Source organism: Chiloscyllium punctatum, chromosome 23 (assembly GCF_047496795.1).
Source record: "Chiloscyllium punctatum isolate Juve2018m chromosome 23, sChiPun1.3, whole genome shotgun sequence".
Classification (NCBI taxonomy): Eukaryota; Metazoa; Chordata; class Chondrichthyes; order Orectolobiformes; family Hemiscylliidae; genus Chiloscyllium; species Chiloscyllium punctatum.
Genome location: NC_092761.1, coordinates 58,462,773 through 58,482,569, shown reverse-complemented (window position 1 = coordinate 58,482,569; position 19,797 = coordinate 58,462,773). Strand labels below are relative to the sequence as shown.

The 19,797-nt window shown below is 43.5% G+C and overlaps 1 protein-coding gene across 1 annotated transcript in view; it reads right to left on the bottom strand.

The window, feature by feature from the left end:
- Positions 1-772: 772 nt before the first annotated feature.
- LOC140493983 (V-set and immunoglobulin domain-containing protein 10-like 2) overlaps positions 773-19,797 on the bottom strand; it is a 56,366-nt gene continuing 37,341 nt past the window's right edge. Inside the window, 4 exon segments of the mRNA XM_072592919.1 lie at positions 773-793; positions 795-1,013; positions 2,868-2,971; positions 6,704-6,826. Coding sequence (XP_072449020.1) covers positions 773-793; positions 795-1,013; positions 2,868-2,971; positions 6,704-6,826 — 467 coding nt within the window.

Sequence of the window (19,797 nt, the reverse complement as noted above, 5' to 3'; positions counted from 1 at the left end):
AAAAAGATATAGGTAGGAAAAGAGAAATGTAGAATATTTCATAAATGGTGAGAGTCTTTGGCAAGTGTTGACGTCCAAATGGTCTGGGTGCCTTTCACAAACTATTGAAAACTAGCATGAGGTGCAGTGAGCAGAGAGGAAGGAAAATAATATGCTGCATTTATTGCCCTGCCAATGAAAAATCTGCCCGACTCCATGACTCTCTGAGGAAGATTAGCAACTCTGTGAAGTAACATCTCTTTAGTTCCATCTTCAATGGGAGATCCCTTAGTTCAAAATTGTGCCCCCTGGTGTTAGACTCCCACAGAACACCCACAGCAAGATTCCAACTCATTTCTTTGAATTATAAATCCAGACCTCTGGATATCTCATCTAGTAAGCATAGAGCTTTATTATTGTACTGTACTTGACATCGCTATTAATGTTGTAGACCCCAATCCAAAGTGATGATGCTGCCAGTAATGGTACAGGACCATAAAATACAATAATGATTGATACTCATGATGGTCTAAATTCAAGCACTGTGGGATCAGCCTCTGAATGCAGCAGCCTGAACAACAGCTGGAAATCTCACTGGAATGAGAAGCTTCAGATAATGTGGGGAAGAGGGGATGGCAGGAGAAGGAGAAGGAGACACAGGTGACCATGCACTGTTAGCAATAAAGTCATTTGCAATGAAATTCATATATCTTTCATAGTCCAGTCAATTGCAGCACATATTAATATCATCATTTCCTAAAGTTGCTCAGCACTCGAACAGAAACCATGGAGCTCAATGGGCCAGTGTTCCTTTTCATGTTTTCAGAAAGCACAAGCATCAATATGACTTGATCAAGGTTCGAATCTATCCTCCTGGAGAGAGAACTCCACTGTTTCCTCAAGCTCCATCTCAGACTCTCAGGTGCCGGTTGATTCTGGGGCTGTGCTATCTCCTTGCTCAGCGCCAGCAGACGGTGATTCGATGGTGGCCGTAGTGGTGAGAGCCTCCTCAGCTGAAGCATCTGGGCTGGTTTCTGCAAGAGGGAAGGCAGCCATTGGGAATGAGTCCCGTGTTCCTGAGAAAGGCAATCCCAAGTTTCCCTCGCAGCACATGAGAGACCAATTGACTTCCTCAACAAAGCACAACTCCCGCTATCAGGATGGGTGAGATGGTGACATAATGATAATGTCACTGGGTTAGCAAGCCCATGTCCATTTTCTTGGGACACAGGTTCAAAGCCCAACACAGCAGCTCATGGCATGTAGAGTCATTCAATTAATAGATCTGCAACTGAAAGCCAATTGCTGTAATGGAAACTTTAAGCAAATGTTGTTAAAAAGCCCAATGGATTCGCTAACGTTTCTTTAGGGAAGAATATCTACTATCCTTAGTTGGTCTGACTGACATGAGGCCCCAGGCCTAGGCAATATGGTGTAAGCTCTGAAATGGCAACATCACAGAAAGTGAAATGCCACAGAGCAAGAAAACATCTCCCCAGCACCTTTAAATGGCCAACAAAAACTGCCCTAGCCAGCAATGCTCATGTCAAAAGAAGGCATTAAAGTATACAATGACGCAGGGCCTGCATACAGTGACTGGAGTGTAACACAAGGCAACGGCCACTTTGTGAATCTGTGTTTGTCGATAATGGCATAAAATATATTTTTGGTATCTTCTTTCCAGGAAGGCTATGAATAGTTTAGCATTTGTTGAAGATACCATCCTAACTTCAGTGATATACACAACTCCTAAAAGTGACCCATGTTAGAATTAGCTCATACTTGCAAGACGTTTGATATAATTTAGAGATTTAATGTTACCCTTGCTTTGATAAGAAACAAGAAGGGATCTTCAGAGAAACATTGGCCAACTATAGAGTCATAGAGATGTACAGCACGGAAACAGACCCTTCAGTCCAACTCGTCCATGCTGACAAAAATTCCGCCTGGTGTCTTCCTTGAAGTTAATTTGATGCAGTGAATAACAGGGAATTTCCACCCCGTGCCTCCACATTCACCCCCAACCACATCCTGAGACCCAGAATTCACCAGCATCCCTTCTGAGCTTAAAATATCACAAAGATTGAGAAGCTCTACTTGTCAGTGGAGAGGCTTCAACCAGGCCCCAGGCCTTCAACAAGCCATTCCTGATGAAGGGCCTTTGCCTGAAATGTCGACTCTCCCACTCCTCGCATGCTGCCTAACTGACTGTGCTTTTCCAGCACCACACTCTTCATGGTGTGTTTGTCTAGTCCTTCAACAGACCATTGAGCCATCCCTCATTAGAAATTTGGAAATGACATTGGAGAACTAAAAGAACTGGATGATAGATTTTCCAAACATGAGCTTGATTAGAATTCCAGTTCTATGTTACTATGACCAATGTGACTTAAGACAAACTAAATTAAAAAGTTTGATCACTATTCTGACTTCAATAGCCCAGGTACATGGTCTTTGAGCATCAGATTGAGTTCAGCCCATTATGTCCTATTAATGGCTTCAGAGCTCAACGGGAATTGCCAGGGCTCGCAGCTCAAGGGTGGAGAGAGTTAGGGTTGGGAGGAATGCAAACCATTCCCCACAGGGATAGGGGAGTAACTTATCAGGATGATGGAACCAATTAGGACGAGAGAGCCATTCAGGGTAAGGGAGCCAATCAGGGTGGGGGAGCCAATCAGGGTAAGGGAGCCAGTCAGGCTGGGGGAGCCAATCAGGGTGAGAGAACCAATCAGGGTGAAGGACCCATTCAGGATGAGAGAGCCAAAGAGACGACATCTTTGAGGTTTTGAAGTCAGTTCAGGGATAGCACTGAGTCTATTTGCTCAGCTCTTGGTTTGTGACCAGGTGAGACCTTTGGAGAACAAAGCCAGTAATGATAAATCTGATACCTTCTGTCTGTTCTCTGTTTTCCACAATGTCTTCACCCTCAGCTGGGGAGGTAACATCAGCGTCCTCCGGAAAATTAATCTGCTCCTGCAATTCATTGGTCGGTCTATCAAAAGGAAGGTGAGACATTTCTGATTATTACCGTCTCAGTTCATTGAAACCATTTCCCAACTCAGTGCGTTCCACATAAGAAGCCACTGAATAATAAAATTAATTCAACTCAGCTGGTCAGTTCCTTTCTCATGCTAACTGTATAATAGATTAAAAATCTGCTGACCCTCTTCCTTTATAAATCCTAATGGTCATATTTATAATGATATTTGTCTATATCTGGATATGTTCATCTTGTGAGTGCTATATTCAACGTTAAACGTAAGACACCTTTTGTTATAGAGCAGTGAACGACTCACCAAGGGCAGAACTGAGCAGGTTTTGGAATAAACAAACACCATCAGTACATCATTGGTTTCAACCACCTACTGGCATTGAGAAAACCAATTTCAAAGCCACATCTAGCTTTGAAAACTCAAGAATTTCACCAGGGATTGAAAGGTTACATTAAGTTTTCAGGGTGCGTACGCTTGTTTTGTTAAGCTTTTGAGTTTAGAAGGATTGAGGTGGTGAAATGACACTGGGATTGGATTGGACACATAATGTGAGTACTTTCCCAGTTTTAGGTCTCCTAGTCTGAGGAAGGACATTCTTACCATTGAGGGAGTCCAGCGAAGGTTCACCAGATTAATTCCTGGGATGGCATATGAGAAGACTGGATCATCTGGACTTGTACTCGCTGGAATTTAGGAGATTGGGGTGGGTGGGGGGAAATCTTATAGAAACATATAAAATCCTGATGGGAGTGGACAGGTTAGATGCAGGAAGAATGTTCCTGATGTTGGGGAAGTCTAGGAGTCATAGTCTAAGAATAAGGGGTAAGCCATTCAGAACTGAGAATAGGAAGCTTTTCTTCACTCGGAGAGCTGTGGAATTCTCCCCCACAGGAAGCTGTTGGGGTCAGGTCATTAGATAAATTCAAGAGGAAGCTGGAAGAGGCCCTTGTGGCAAAAGGGAGCAAGGGAAATGGAGAGAGGCTGGGAATGGGATACTGAGATTGTATGACCAGCCATGACCACATTGAATAGTGGTACAGGCTTGAAGGGCCGAATGGCCTACTCCTGTACCTATTTTCTATGTGTCTATAATGAGAAACTATAGCTTCTGGTGGGGAAGCACCATTTTAACATTTGAGCTATACCATTCAGGAATGCAATTGGGGGATTATTTTCCAGACAAACTAATGGCCTTCTGAAACTCACTCCAAAAAGACAAGGCTGTTGGTGCTAGAGGAGCCATTGAAATTCTCAAGACAGATATGCACTTTAAGCAGTGTCAGGAGTGAAAGGTGAGCTCTCAGGAACAAGTGGAAAAAGCTGAACATTTCCCCTGCAGAACCTTGGAAACCTGGTCATGGTATTTTTCAGTACTTACCGCTGAAATAGCAGATCGTGCAGCCCTAAGAAAGAGAGACAATTGGACATTAAAATAGAGCTGTAGCTCCCTCAGAAACTAACCAAGGGCAACACACTAGTCATGCAGGGTTATTTTAGTAAATATACTTCCTCTGATACACAGCATAATTAAAAACATTGCATCAAAAATTTACCAGTTCTCCCTTTATTCAGGATTTCATAACAGTGTCCTCTTCCATCAGTTCTCCCTCACTGCTCAGGATGACAGAGTCCCTTTCAGGCCATGTCACAGATACATTTCCTGCAATCTGAACCCATCAACTCCATGAATCTTGGATTAATGACCATATTTATACTGGCTGTTGTGTGATACAATGGCTACGTGTTGTCTTGGATCCTAACTGGCCTGACCTCAGCAGCACAAGGTGCATGGGAACACTGTCACTTCCATATTCCCTTCAAAGCGACACACCCGTCCCACCTTAGACATTGGCTCAGAATTTCCTGGGGCCTTTAATGACAGGCTAGAAGGTGGAGCCAGGGCATGACCATCGTTTGCCTTCCAGGTGGCTAAATGCACTAATTGGTCATTTAGGGATGTCCCACCTCCCGGGCACTGTACCCATGTTGGCAGGTTCCTGGGGAGTTTGTCCAGTGAAACTTGGTGACCTCATTGAGGGAGGAGAAAGTGAGGACTGCAGGGCTCAAGGTAGCGGCAAGAAGAGCCCCTTTGGGTGCACTCCAAGGAACCCCCCCACCGAATACCTCTTCATTGGCAATGGCTGTCCCCATGGCAACAGCGGCCCATGACCCCTCCCAGCCTTCACACTTGCTGTACACTGACTGCCAGTCTTTCACCCAACTCACCTCAGCTGTCATTGAGGGCATCTGGGACATCCTTTAGCTCTGGGTGCCCACTAATAGTGGCATGTCTGAGGCTGCTCTGCTGCCAGCCCTCTGATTGATGAGATTGGAGGTGCCACTGACTCAATTAGGCATTGACCATGAATACTGTGACCCTATAACCCCAAAAGTGGACATGTGTGATTTTCTAGATTGAGCAGCTATCCTTACCAATCGTAAAAATGTTGTTGACATTGAGTATTCTGCCAATCATACTATAGAGTGGACTACTAACTGGTCAATTCAGGCCTTCTGAGATTACGGCTAAAACATATTTGAGGCAGAGTAGAAGAAGCTTTACTCTGCATTGCCTGGGGTCTGAGCAGTGGAACAATAGTCAACTTGGCTCACTTGGAAGGCTGAGGGATCAAAGATTTTTCTAGATCTTGAGAGTGTCTCATTAGGACTGCCACTCCAGAACAGTGCTGATTGAAGGAGGGCTGCATTGTCAGTAGAACTGTCTTTTAGCCTGTTCAAGTGGCTGTTAAATATCAATGGTACTAACTGAAGAGCAAGAAGCTTTCTCTCATATTCTGACACACATTCCACGTTCAGCCAAAAACAGGCACCAATTGATTATTCATTTCATTGCTGTTTCAGGGCACCAGCTAGTGCATGGCCAACAGACAACCGTAACTGCCCTTCACAGAGATGTATTGGATGTAAGATATTTATCAGAGGTTTGATAAGGCACAAAATAAACTCTGATCTTTTTCAGAGTAAAGAAGGAGCTTTACTCTATACCTAACCTATACTGTACCTCTGGGACTGTTTAATGGGGTCGGTGTACAAGAAGATTAACTTTGCATCTAACCCTTGCTGTACATGCTCTGGGTTTGTTGAGTCAGTGTAGAGATCAGTTAACTCTGTATTTAACCCTATGCTGTACCTGCCCTGGGATATTTGATGGGGACACTAGAATGCAGGGGCTTCATAAACTGGGGCTCAAGACCCTAAGCTGAAATTCATAGAATCATCAAGTGTAGAAGCAGGTCATTTGGCCCATTGAGTCCACACTGACCCTCCAAAGAGCATGCCGCCCAGATCCACACTATACCCTGCATTTCCCATGATGAATCCACATAGTTTACACATCCCTGGACACTATGGGCAATTTAGTATGGCTAATGCATCTTCTTGTACACCAATGAACAGTTCCAGAGGTATAGCATTAGGCTAGGTACAAAGTTAAGCTCCTTCTTTACACACTGAACCTGAAAATCTTTGAACTGTGGGAGGAAACCAGAGCACTGGAGGAGACACACAGACATGGGAAGAATGTGTAAATCAAGCCCAGGTGCCTGATGCTGTGAGGCTGCAGTATTAACCACTGGGCCACTGTTCTGCCTTTTGGTGTCTCGAGCAAATTATAAAGTGCTCCCCCCTTTAAGAAGTGCCCACTTTCACAGGCCAGTGTGTGGCGACAGTTGAAGTGCCATTTTGATGAGGAAGGGCTGGGAATTACTTACATGGAATGCTTTCACGGTTCCTTATAATGTACTGAATCATCAAGACAGTTCCTACAACAGCTATCAGCATTCCTGCTACCGCAGCACCAATCACAGCTGGCAGGGCACTAAAAGGGGGGTCCGCTGAAAATAGACAGAGATGGCAACTTAGTAGTGCCTTCTTAAAGTGGCACAATTGAATCAAAATCATGCACAGGAATTTAAATAACAGAAATTATTCAGATCTATATAAACAGTCAACATGGGAAATTTCTCCATTAGAAATTTTATTAATGAAATGTAATTGTGAATATATTGATCATATTGTGCACTTCAACAAAGAAGAGGGGAGAAGCTGCCTGAGCAGGAGAGTTGGAGAGGGAATCACGGAGTGTGGCTTCCATGTACATTCAAAGCTGATACCGAGGACACCGATTATTACACAGTGTATCCAAGAGCTAAAATGGGGAAAATGGCAAGTGGGCTGTAGCTATGAAGAGATGAAGTCATGCAGGAATTTGGAGACAATGATGAGGATTTGGAACTGGATATTGCTGAGGGGTGAGGAATCAAGATTGTCAACAGAGGGAATGATAAGTGAACAAGGGTTAGTATAGAATAGTTGAATTTTCAGTTGGTGCTGGCTCGTTTAGGAGGGAATTGGACGAATGCATGACTGGGGCAAAGACCCCATTGTTGGATTCACAAGTAGCACTTGGTCTATATAATGTCTTAGAGTGGCTTTAATTACCTGAGGAGGTAGGAGGGAAACTATCCAGAAAAGACAGGACTGATGGAGGCCTCATATGAAATTTTAGGATAATGTAAAATAAAAGATGTTCTGATAATCCAGGGAGTAGAAAATGAGGACTGCAGATGCTGGAGATCAGAGTCGCGAGTGTGGTGCTGGAAAAGCACAGCAGGTCAGGCAGCATCTGAGGAGCAGGAGAGTTGACATTTTGGGCATAAGCTCTTCATCAGGATTGATGGGAATCACAGCTCCTTCCTTATAGCTCTCTTTAGCTCGAGAGTAGTTAGAAAGTAAAGTTTGGAGCCATAAGAACTAGCGGAAGCAAGTTAGATATATTTAAGGAGAATCTAGAAAGATATATCAAAGAAAGGAATAACAGGATATGGAAGACACTTACATGGAACAGAAACACTATCACGGACCTTTTGTGTCAAATTGCCCCTTTCTGTGCTGGAAGATCCTGTCTATACTATGGTGTAGTAACTACATAATGTGGATGAGGTCAGGACATAGAGCAGTGAATTCCAATCTTTGTGAGAGACTGAATGAACTGTTTGAAACTCAGTTCTTGCCCAGATTGGACATCCAGGACGAGATTTTAAAGCATCAAACACCATCCACTTCTACAGACTTAAAATCAGATCTGAATATTCAGGATGAGCAGTTGTACATTGTGTCAAGAAGGAGGTGAGCTACATACCTGCGGTAGAGGGGTTTTGATATTAAAAGTGGAAGCATAGGATTGTTAAGTAAGTGGTTAAACTTTAGAAAAGGTCTGATGGATGCAAGGTTAGAAAAGGGGGACTGGAAGCTGGAGAGACCATTGGAGACCATTTCAATTTCCACAGTCATCCAGCTCCAACATCACAGAAACAGGCAATTTCCCCAAATGTCAAGATTAGAGTGGTGCTGGAAAAGCACAGCAGGTCAGGCAGCATCCGAGGAGCAGGAAAATCGACATTTCGAGCAAAAGCCCTTCATCAGGAATGAGAAGGGGCTCCTGCTGAAACGTCGATTTTCCTGCTCCTCGGATGCTGCCTGACCTGCTGTGCTTTTCCAACAACACTCTAATCTTGACTCTGATCTGCAGTCCTCACTTCCCCAAATGGATCATGCTAACATTTTTGCTTCACATGAGCTTACATCCGTTCCTCTTTGTCTGAACTTATCGACATAGCCTTCTAGTTGTTTCTGCTGAATGGCCTCCTTCTGTGACTTATTGCTGGTGGGAGTAATCTGGGACCCATGCTTTAGGAAGAGGGCGTAGAGGAAATGAAACAAACGACAAGAAATGGGGGTTGGGTAGATGGCGGTTATCATATATGTGGAGAGACTAGGGTTGTTCTCTTTAGACTGGGCTAAAGGGAGATTTAATGGAGTGTTCAAAGCGGTAAAGCATTTCGACAGAGCAAATAAGGAGAAGCAGAAGGGACAAATGTCCGAAGACTCAGAATTGAGGCAAAATTGAACCAACAGGGAGGAGCTGAGCTTGATCTCTTGAGCTTCTGAATCAAGTGCAGAGAAGATCAGCGCAGTGCTGCACAAAGATGATCGACATTTGCTTGAGGATGTTCTGCAGCTCATTCCAGTTAATGATAGCATCTTTGTAAATGTTAGCTTGACTTCCTCCCACTGCACTGCTTAGTAACTCCTCCAACACATCTGCTACATTGTGAGAGAGACACCAGAGAGGGGGGAAGAGATAAACTAAATACTGAATCATTAGTCATCAGAATGAGTAATCTGATTTAAAGATCATGCACAAGGATTATCAGGAAAACTTCCTCACTTGGCAAGAGTTTTGAAATTATTGCCAAGAGGGACGGTAGGGTTACAAGATAGTACAGTACAAAATGTAGATGGTTGATTATAACATGAGTTGGGAGTTAAAGTAATAACATAGACCGTGTTTAAATTAACAGATTAATAGGGCATCTGAAGATTAGGAATCTTTCCATTTGGTGTACCTGAAAGTCAGTTTCTTAACTGGTTATGATATAATTTCGTGAGGGGGGACAAAGGATTAAAGCGACCATGTTGTTATGATATGAGGAGTATTAAGGGACAAGCTAGTTAATGTATCACAAGATTAAGATACTTAACCACTGAGCTTTGTGAATTAATTAGTTAGAATTTTAGACACTGGGATAAAAAAGAATTACTGTACTGGCTAGTTAAGATGTCCACTAGGTAGGGTACAAGAGGACTGAAATAATTGAAAGGCAAGTTTTCACAGGCCATGTTGCATTTTCTTCGCTAACAATAATCAAATGCAACAGATTCTCAGCAGCTTGATCTGGACAACATTTGAACCCACAATATTATCAAGTCTCATCTGTGCACAGGTATTTTACACAGTGTACTGAGTATATGGTTTTGCATCAAAGAGAGGGATTCCCCATATTGTCCGGCTGATTTACATTTGAAATAGTTTGAGGTCAGTATTCTGGTCTTTTACACAACTTCCAACAGCTTAACCACAAAATCTGAAGAAAAAAAGTACAATTCACAGGAAAGAATAGAACAGATTCTCTCATTTCCAACCTGTACTATTTCAAACTCACCTTCAGGTAGCATTATTCCTAGAAATCTCACAAAGTAAGACCTAAACCATAACTAATGTGCAGTCACTCATTATTATCAACTCAGAGTTTGCAGCAAGTAACTGAATCTATCAAGAGACCATTGTGAGTCTTTTCTGCTCACACATTGCCTCCGGGCTGGCAAAGTGGCCCAATGTTTGTCTTTTGAGGAGATACTTGCACTGAGAGAGTTTAAAAAATCAAATTTCCACAAATCACAATCAAAATTCAGCACAGCCAGTGTGAGAACTCTAGCTCAAACACATAATTTTCTGCATGACTAAAATGGTGGACTGAGGGTAGCGTGGATCTTGCAGCTGCGCCTGAGATTAGAAGCTTACTTCTGGATTTCTTAGTTATTAACTTCCAGTCGTATAAGATTTTATTTTGATTCATTTTTGGTTCTTCAAAAGACACGTAGGTAAGTACATGAATAAGAAGTGTTTGGAGGGATATGAACCAAGCGCAGGCGGGTGGGACTAGTATAGTTTGGGATTATGGTCGGCATGAGCTGGTTAGACCTAAGGATCTGTTTCCGTGCTGTATGACTCTGTGATTCATAAATTGAAGAAATTTTGAGACAGAAGGAGGCCATTCAGCCCATTGGACCATTAGTATTCAACTGCAGATAACTTGTGATCGAAGCCCTTTGCGTAGATCCCCTTCAGAACCTTCTATTTGCTGTTTAGTCTATGAGCACTCCCTGCAATGGGTTTTAACACTCAGCTTCTGGCTAACAGGTTGTCAAATGGCTACTATGGTTATCACTCATAAAACCAACAGCAAGTGGGAAGAGGCACGACACTGAAGTCCATCCCTTCCGCTGGGAACAGGCAGTCCAATGGCCAGCTGCAAACTGGAATAAGTGGGAAAAGGGGTTAGATCAGAGTGCCCGAATTACAAGTAGTACAGTGACAGTTCTCCAAACACTTAGCAATTGTCCTTTTACAAGGGCCCAAATAGAACAATGGCCCTTTCTTAAACTGGCATTGTTTGGTAATCACAGCAAACTCTACCACACAAACCAAACAATAGAAATAGGCAGCATCTTAGAGAATGAAATGGCTTCCAACAAGGTATCACATGGAGAAGCTAAAGAACAACTTGAGCCACAGCAAAACCAATATCCCTTCGGGATCCATTATTTTGCAGATTCAGAATTTTCAACGCAATTTTTGGGTTTCTGGCAGAAATCCCGCTTTCCCGCTTTGGATCAGTCCAATAAACCTTAGTATCCAATGCAGTTTCTGTGGGAAGATACCAGATTGGGTAGTACCATAGACTAGCAACAAGAGACTTTTCAGCCTGTCGGGGCTGTGCTAGCTTTGTCTCTTGTCCAGCAACCTTGTTAATCTAATAAACATATCTAATGGTACATATCTGATGGGTTAAAGGGCTCCAGGGAACAGGCGGGAAAGTGGAATTGAAGCCAGGATAAGATCAACCATGATCATGTTAAATGGCTGAGCCAACTCAAAGAGCTGAATTGCCTGCACCTGCTCCTGATTCCTATGTTACTCCACTCCCTTGTTTTTTTTTCTCCATAACCCTGCACCTATAGCTTCATCAAAAATTCCCTTTTAAAAGGCAGTATTGAATCTATTTCTGCTGCTCTATTGGACAACATGGTCTAAATCCTAAACCTTTCTCTTACGACTCATTTGCTTCTTTCGCCGATCGTCTTAAGTCTCAGCTGTCTGGTTACAGATCTTTGTGAGAAAATTCATTTTATTTGTGTCCCCCTATGTTTGTGATGTGCTCTGAATTGGCAGCAGCTGTCAAGGTGACATTAGTTGGAGAACTGTACACAGCAGGGAATGTGGAGCAGCAGTAGTTGCTACATTTGATCTTGCCTAGGATCAAGAATAAGCCTTTACTGTAAGGTTTTCAGTCGATCACTCAAATATAGTTCAGGGTGATTGAAGAGCTGTTCAAGAGTTTGAGTGAGAGAGCCCGGTGCAGTGAGTAAAGTCTCATTGCCAGAAAGGTTGCTGTTGTAGCATGCTCCAAGCCATGAGACCTCTGAGATGTCCTTAAGTAAATAAGTGTGATGAACTATGGCTTTACTTTGTCCCTTTTTTTGAAAAAAAAATAAAAGGTTTTTAAGACCGAGGAGCAAGATATCTACAGAAACTCATAAACGTGTGAGGCCTTGGGGATTTTTTTTCTTAAAGTTGGACTGATAGAAGCAGCCTGACTGAGTATGGTCAAGCTCCCACAAAACTCTGATTTTTAGTTTCTTTAGTACTTTTTCAGTAGCTGTTGTTGCTGGGTCCGTTGCTGCAGTACATCTCTCCCTGCTACACACTCTCGAGTTCTCTTGACGTTTTACTTTCTGGCCTGCTAGAGTTGCATGTGAGACCATCTGTTTTCCGAATTATTAACAGTTCAAAGGCTCCTGACCCATTGAAGCTCAGGACAGCTTCCAATTTCTTTCCTGAACCCTGTGTTCAGTACTCACCTGTATTTATGTAATGTGCCAGACCAAACTCCCTCAAGGTATATAAAGGAGGTAGCCTAGGCCTTAATTATTTCATATTTTAAAGATAAAGTGCTGTGTTCCAGATGCAATCTGATTGGTCAAACTACTCGATGTTAAGCAAAACACAATTTATTCATACACTGTAGTTAATATACACCAAAAGAAAAGAATTGCCTTTTGCCAAGGGTGAAAGAGTTGAGAGTGTGGTGCTGGGAAAGCACAGCAGGTCAGGCAGCATCTAAAGAGCAGGAGAATCAATGTTTCAGGCATAAGCCCTCCATCAGGAAGAGTGTCTTTATGGGATGTTACTATATTTGAACAATCAATTAGTAATAGTTACTGTATCTATTATTTTGCTAAGTATTTCAAAAGTTCCAACTAAGTCAATTCTTTTCTTTTGGTGTATCTTAACTACAGTGTATGAATAAATTGTGTTTTGCTTAACATCGAGTAGTTTGACCAATCAGATTGCATCTGGAACACAGCACTTTATCTTTAAAATGTGAAAAAAATTAAGGCCTAGGCTACCTCCTTCATATATCTTGAGGGAGTTTGGTCTGGCCCATTACATAAATACAGGTGAGTACTGAACACAGGGTTCAGGAAAGAAACTGGAAGCTGTCCTGAGCTTCAATGGGTCAGGAGTCTTTAAACTGTTAATAATTCCAGGCGGTGTCGGGGAAGGAAGCCCGGAAACAGTATGTGTTTGGTGAAACTGTGAGAAATATCCAAGTTTGCCAAAACCCAAGGGCAGAATCAGTTTAGTAGAATTATGCCTGTGAGTAAGTGTAAAATGCTGCCTTCAGTGTCCTGAGAAGCATGGTCCCAGAAAAGGAAAGTTTAACTGCCAGGATCTGAGCAGACCATGAGGCAGTCTATGATGGAATGGGCGTTTGAGGGACTCCCCACACTAGATCTTCAAAACTGAAGAATTAGAATCCCTTGTAAAATTCAACTGAGATTTGGTGACCCATACTCTCACAAAAGTCAGGGATCACTAAAATCTGGGATCTGTCTAGTCTGTAATTGTGTTTTGATGTCTCGGTGAGGTGTTTGACCGCAGTTTGTATCTTACCCACATTTACCTTGTGATTATTTCTATTTGTTACACTTATAGTAGATCCTTTGCTGTTTCAGCATTGTATAGAGCCAGAAAGTCATTGAGATATACAGCACAGAAACAGACCCTTCGGTCCAACTCGTCCATGCTGACCAGATATCCTAACCTAATCTAGTCCCATTTGCCAGCACATGGCCTATATCCCTTTAAACCCTTCCTTTTTCATTTACCCATCCAGATGACTTTTAAATGTTGTAATTGTACCAGCCTCCACCACTTCCTCTGGCAGTGCATTCCATAAACGCACCATCTTCTGCATGAAAAAGTTGCCCCTTAGCTCCCTTTTAACTTGTTCCCCTCTCACCCTAAACCTATACCCTCTAGTTCTGGACTCCCTGATCCGAGGGAAAAGATCTTGTCCATTTACCCTAACCATGCCCCTCGTGATTTTATAAACCTCCATAAGTTCACCCGTCAGCCTCCGACGCTGCAGGGAAAACGGCCCCAGCCTATACAGCCTCTCCCTGTAGCTCAATTCCTATAGTAAACTTTATTTTGTTTGCTTTGTTCTCTGAATAAGTACCTCCGATTTCAGTCTTCGTCTACTTTGAAAAAAGTTCATGATCCCAGCCAGACTATAACATAAATTTAGTGGTCTCATCCATGAGCATAACATCCTTCAATCACTCGAATCTGTTTCATTTTATTTACTTTGTGTGTCATGGCAATGGAAGGACCTCAAAATATTTACTGATATCTGAACTTGTAATAAAAGCATGTGTTTTTAAAAGAAAATGACAGATAGCCAAGAGATGGTTTCAGATATAAATTTAGTGTCTGTCTAAAGAGAGAAAGACACACAGAGAGAGTAAAACAGAGACACAGCAAGATATGGAGAGAGAGAAAGAGAGAGACTTGGAATGTCACATCTGGTGAGATATCAAGGAAGCTTCACGGAGTTGGAATTAAAAGAGAAAGTTGTATTACAAACTGAACTGTAACCCTCTGAGAGTTGTCATGAATATGATGGGAAGAGAAGTAAGCTGCCTGAGTGAGGGATGTGTTTTGTCTCTTTCCTTTTCAAGAATATGTGTTAAAAGCCAATTTCAATCTGATAAAGCATCACCATAGTGTTACCAGACCAATAGGCGGTTTCCTCACTAGAGAGAGAGAGAGAGACAACTGGTAGTTTAACCTGAGGGGCACCACATGGTAAGGAGAATCCTTCACGATAACCTTAGTCAGTGGGGCAATTGAAACCACACAGTTAGCATCATTCTGTATCGCAAACTAGCCAGCCAGCCAACTGAGCTAAACCAACTCCAAACTCTTTTCTGTAAGTGCTAGTGAAAGAAGATGTGCTAGTGAGCTGAGGGACTGGCATATGCCCATGGTATGAGTTTCTCATAGATGCAGATATTTTCACCACAGGAGGCGATTCGACCCATTATGTTCACACCAGTTGACAAAGATCTGATTACGTTAATCCAGTTGGTCTGTAACCCCTGGAGGCTATGTCAATGGAAGTGAATCTCTAAATACTATTTAAATATTAAGAGAGTTTCTGACCCAACCTCTCTTCCAGATAGTCAGTTCCAGACTCTAAGCTCCCTCTGAATGAAAATAATTCTTCTCAACTCTCCTCTTACCCTTCTGCTTCTTACTTAAAATCAGTGACTCTTCAGTGACCATAATTCAGTTACATTTAGTTTAGTGATAGAAAGGGATAGACATGCCACAGGGCAAGAATTATTATGGGGCAAGGGCAATTATAATGCAATTAGACAAGAATTAGGATGCATAGAATGGGGTAGGAAAATGCAGGGGATGCAGACAATCGAAATGTGGAGCTGGCTTAAGGAACAGATATTGCGTGTCCTTGATAGGTATATCCCTGTCAGGCAGGGAGGAGGTGATAAGGTAAGGGAACTGTGGTTTACAACAGAAATTGCATCACTTGTTAAGAAGAAGAAGGAGGCTTATGTTTTGATGAGGCAAGATGGTACAGATGAGGCGATGGAGAGTTACAGATCAGCTAGGAAGGACTTAAAGAGAGAGTTAAGAAGAGCAAAGAGAGGACACGAGCAGTCTTTAGCAAATAGAATAAAGGAGAACCCTAAAGCTTTCTATAGGTATGTGAGGAATACAAAGATGGTTAGGGTAGGAATAGGGCCAGTCAAAGACAGAAGTGGGAAGTTGAGTGTGGACCCTGTAGAGATCGGAGAGGTGCTAAATGAACATTTCTCATCGGTGATCACTCGGGAAAAGGAGAATATTGTGGAGGAGAAGAATGAGGTACGAGATATTAGACTAGAAAGGATCGAGGTTAGTTACACACAGGTGTTATCAATTCTAGAAGGAGTAAAAGTAGACAGGTCCCCTGAGCCAGATGGGATTTATCCGTGGATTCTCTGGGAAGCTAAGGAGGAGATAGCAGAGCCATTGGCTTTGATATTTGAGTCGTCATTGTCTACAGGTTTAGTACCTGAGGATTGGAGGATTGCAAATGTTGTGCCCTTGTTCAAGAAGGGCAGCAGAGATGACCCAGGTAATTATAGACCAGTGAGCTTTACATCTGTTGTAGGAAAGGTTTTGGAAAGGATTATAAGAGATAAGATTTATAATCATCTAGCAAGCAATAATTTGATTTCAGATAGTCAACATGGTTTTGTCAAGGGCAGGTTGTCTCTCACAAACCTCATTGAGATATTTGAGAAGGTGACCAAGCATATAGATGAGGGTAGGGCAGTTGATGTGGTATACATGGATTTCAGTAAAGCCTTTGATAAGGTTCCACATGGTAGGCTGATGGAGAAAATGAGCTTTAAAATGTGTTGCTGGAAAAGCGCAACGGGTCAGGCAGCATCAAAGGAGAAGGAGAATCGACATTTTGGGCATAAGCCCTTCTTCAGTAATGAGGAGGGTGTGCCAAGCAGGCTAAGATAAAAGGGAGGGAGGAGGGACTTGGGGGAGGGGCATTGTGAATGCGATAGGTGGAAGGAGGTTAAGGTGAGGGTGATAGGCTGGAGTGGGGGTGGGGGCGGAGAGGTCGGGAAGAAGATTGCAGGTCAAGAAGGTGGTGCTGAGTCTGAGGGCTGAGACTGAGAAAAGGTGGGGGGGAGGGGAAATGAGGAAGCTGGAAAAATCCGCATTCATCCCGTGTGGTTGGAGGGTTCCTAGGCAGAAGATGAGTCGCTCTTCCTCCAGGCGTCGTGTTGCCATGGTCTGGCGATGGAGGAGGCCAAGGACCTGCATGTCCTTGGTGGAGTGGGAGGGGGAGTTAAAGTGTTCAGCCACGGGGCAGTTGGGTTGGTTGGTGCGGGTGTCCCAGAGGTGTTCTCTGAAACGTTCCACAAGTAGGCGGCCTGACTCCCCAATATAGAGGAGGCCACAAAAGGTGCAGCGGATGCAGTAAACGATGTGTGTGGAGGTGCAGGTGAATTTCTGATGGATATTGAAGGATCCCTTGGGGCCTTGGAGGGAAGTAAAGGGGGAGGTTTGGGCGCAAGTTTTGCATTTTTTGCAGTTGCAGAGGAAGGTGCCGGGAGTGGAGGTTGGGTTGGTGGGGGGTGTGGATCTGACAAGGGAGTCATGGAGAGAGTGGTCTTTCCGGAACGCTGATAGGGGAGGGGAGGGAAATACTCCAAGGCCCCAATATCCATCAGAAATTCACCTGCACCTCCACACACATCATTTACTGCATCCGCTGCACCTGATGTGGCCTCCTCTACATTGGGGAGACAGGTCACCTACTTGCGGAACGTTTCAGAGAACACCTCTGGGACACCCGCACCAACCAACCCATGGCTGAACACTTTAACTCCCCCTCCCACTCAGCCAAGGACATGCAGGTCCTTGGCCTCCTCCATCGCCAGACCATGGCAACACGACGCCTGGAGGAAGAGCGACTCATCTTCTGCCTAGGAACCCTCCAACCACAGGGGATGAATGCGGATTTCTCCAGCTTCCTCACTTACCCTCCCCCCACCTTTTCTCAGTCCCAACCCCCAGACTCAGCACCGCCTTCTTGACCTGCAATCTTCTTCCCGACCTCTCCGCCCCCACCCCCTCTCCGGCCTATCACCCTCACCTTAACCTCCTTCCACCTATCACATTCCCAACGCCCCTCCCCCAAGTCCCTCCTCCCTACCTTTTATCTTAGCCTGATTGGCACACTCTCCTCATTCCTGAAAAAGGGCTTATGCCTGATACGTCGATTCTCCTTCTCCTTTGCTGCCTGACCTGCTGCGCTTTTCCAGCAACACATTTTTAAGCTCTGATCTCCAGCATCTGCAGTCCTCACTTTCTCCTCCCTGATGGAGAAAATGCAGAGGCATGGAATTGAGGGTGATTTAGCAGTTTGGATTAGAAACTAGCTTTCTGGAAAAAGGCAGCTAGTGGTGGTTGATGGAAAATATTCAGCCTGGAGTCCGGTTACGAGTGGTATGCCACAAGGACCTGTTTAGGGACCACTGCTGTTTGTCATTTTTATAAATGACTTAGACGCAGGCAGAGGTGGATGGATTAGTAAATTTGCAGACAACGCTAAAGTCGGTGGAGTAGTGGACAGTTTGGAAGAATGTTACAGGTTGCAGGGGGACTTGAATAAACTGCAGAATTGGGCTGAGAGGTGGCAAATGGAGTTCAAAGCAGCTAAATTTGAGGTGATGCACTTTGGGAAGAATAACAGGAAGGCTGAGTACTGGGTCGATGGAAAGATTCTTGGTGATGTGGATGTGCAGATGGATCGTGGAGTCCATGTACATAGATCTCTGAAAGTTTCCACCCAGGTGGATCGTGCTGTTAAGAAGGCATACGGTGTGTTAGGTTTCATTGGTAGAGGGATTGAGTTCCAGAACCGCAATATCATGCTGCAACTATACAAAATGCTGGTGCGGCCACACTTGGAATATTGTGTACAGTTCTGGTCTCCCTATTACAGGAAAGATGTGGAAGCATTGGAAAAGATGCAGAGGAGATTTACTAAGATGTTGCCTGGTCTGGAGGGAAGGTCTTATGAGGAAAGACTGAGAGACTTGGGTCTGTTCTCATTGGAAAGAAGAAGGCTAAGGAGGGATTTGATAGAGACATACAAGATGATTAGAGGATTAGATAGGATAGACAGTGAAATACTTTTTCCTAGGATGATGACGTCAGTTTGTACGAGAGGGCATAACTACAAATTGAGGGGTGATAGATTTAAGGCAGATGTCAGAGGCAAGTTCTTTACACAGAGAGTGGTAAGGGCGTGGAATGCCCTACCTGCTAATGTAGTCAACTCAGCCACATTCGGGAGATGTAAACAATCCTTAGATAAGCACATGGATGATTTTGGGATTGTGTAGAGGGACGAGCTGAGAACAGTTCACAGATTGGCGCAACATCGAGGGCTGAAGGACCTGTTCTGCATTGTATTGTTCTATGTTCTACTAATAGAAAAAGTGCCTTCCTATCCATGCCCCTCAAGACTTTATCAAATCCCCTTTCAACTTTTGCTGCTCCAAAGAAAATGGGCCCAGCCTCTCCAATTTTTTGTTAGATCCTCCAACCCAGTCTGGATCCTGATAAATCTTCTTTGCACCCTCTGTGATGCAATCATATCCCTTCTAAAGCGTGGCTTCCAGATATTACATGCAGTACAGAAGTTATGGTAAACCAGCATTTCATACATTTCCAGAATATTCTATGCTTCAGTTAATAAAGCTAAGTAACCCTTATGCCTTCCTAACCACTTTATCTACCTACCCTGCTACCTTCAGGATCTGTGGATATGCTCACAATCTTCTGAACTTCCATCCAATATAATCCCTTCCCAAATACACAACCTCATACTTTTTGAGATTGAATTCTACTTGCTCCTGCTCTGCCCATTTGATCAATCCATTAATTCCCCCCCTTACAGTTTTTGGCTATCCTCCTCAATATTTACCACACCACCAATTTTTGTGTCATCCACAAACTTTTCTCGAACATACCGCCTACATTTACCTCCAAGTCATTAATGTACACTCCAAACAGAAAGGACCCCAGCACTAAGCCCTAAGAAACCCCACTTGATGGTAGACATCCTCTACCATCACCCTCTGCTTTCTGTCTCTCGGCTAATTTGCATTGGGTCCCATGAGCTCTTACTTTCTTGACCAGTTTAGCATGACGGACTTATCAAAGGTAATGCTAAAGTCCCTATGGAACGCATTCATCAACAGTCCTCAAAACTTGGTCAAATTTGTCAAAAGTGAC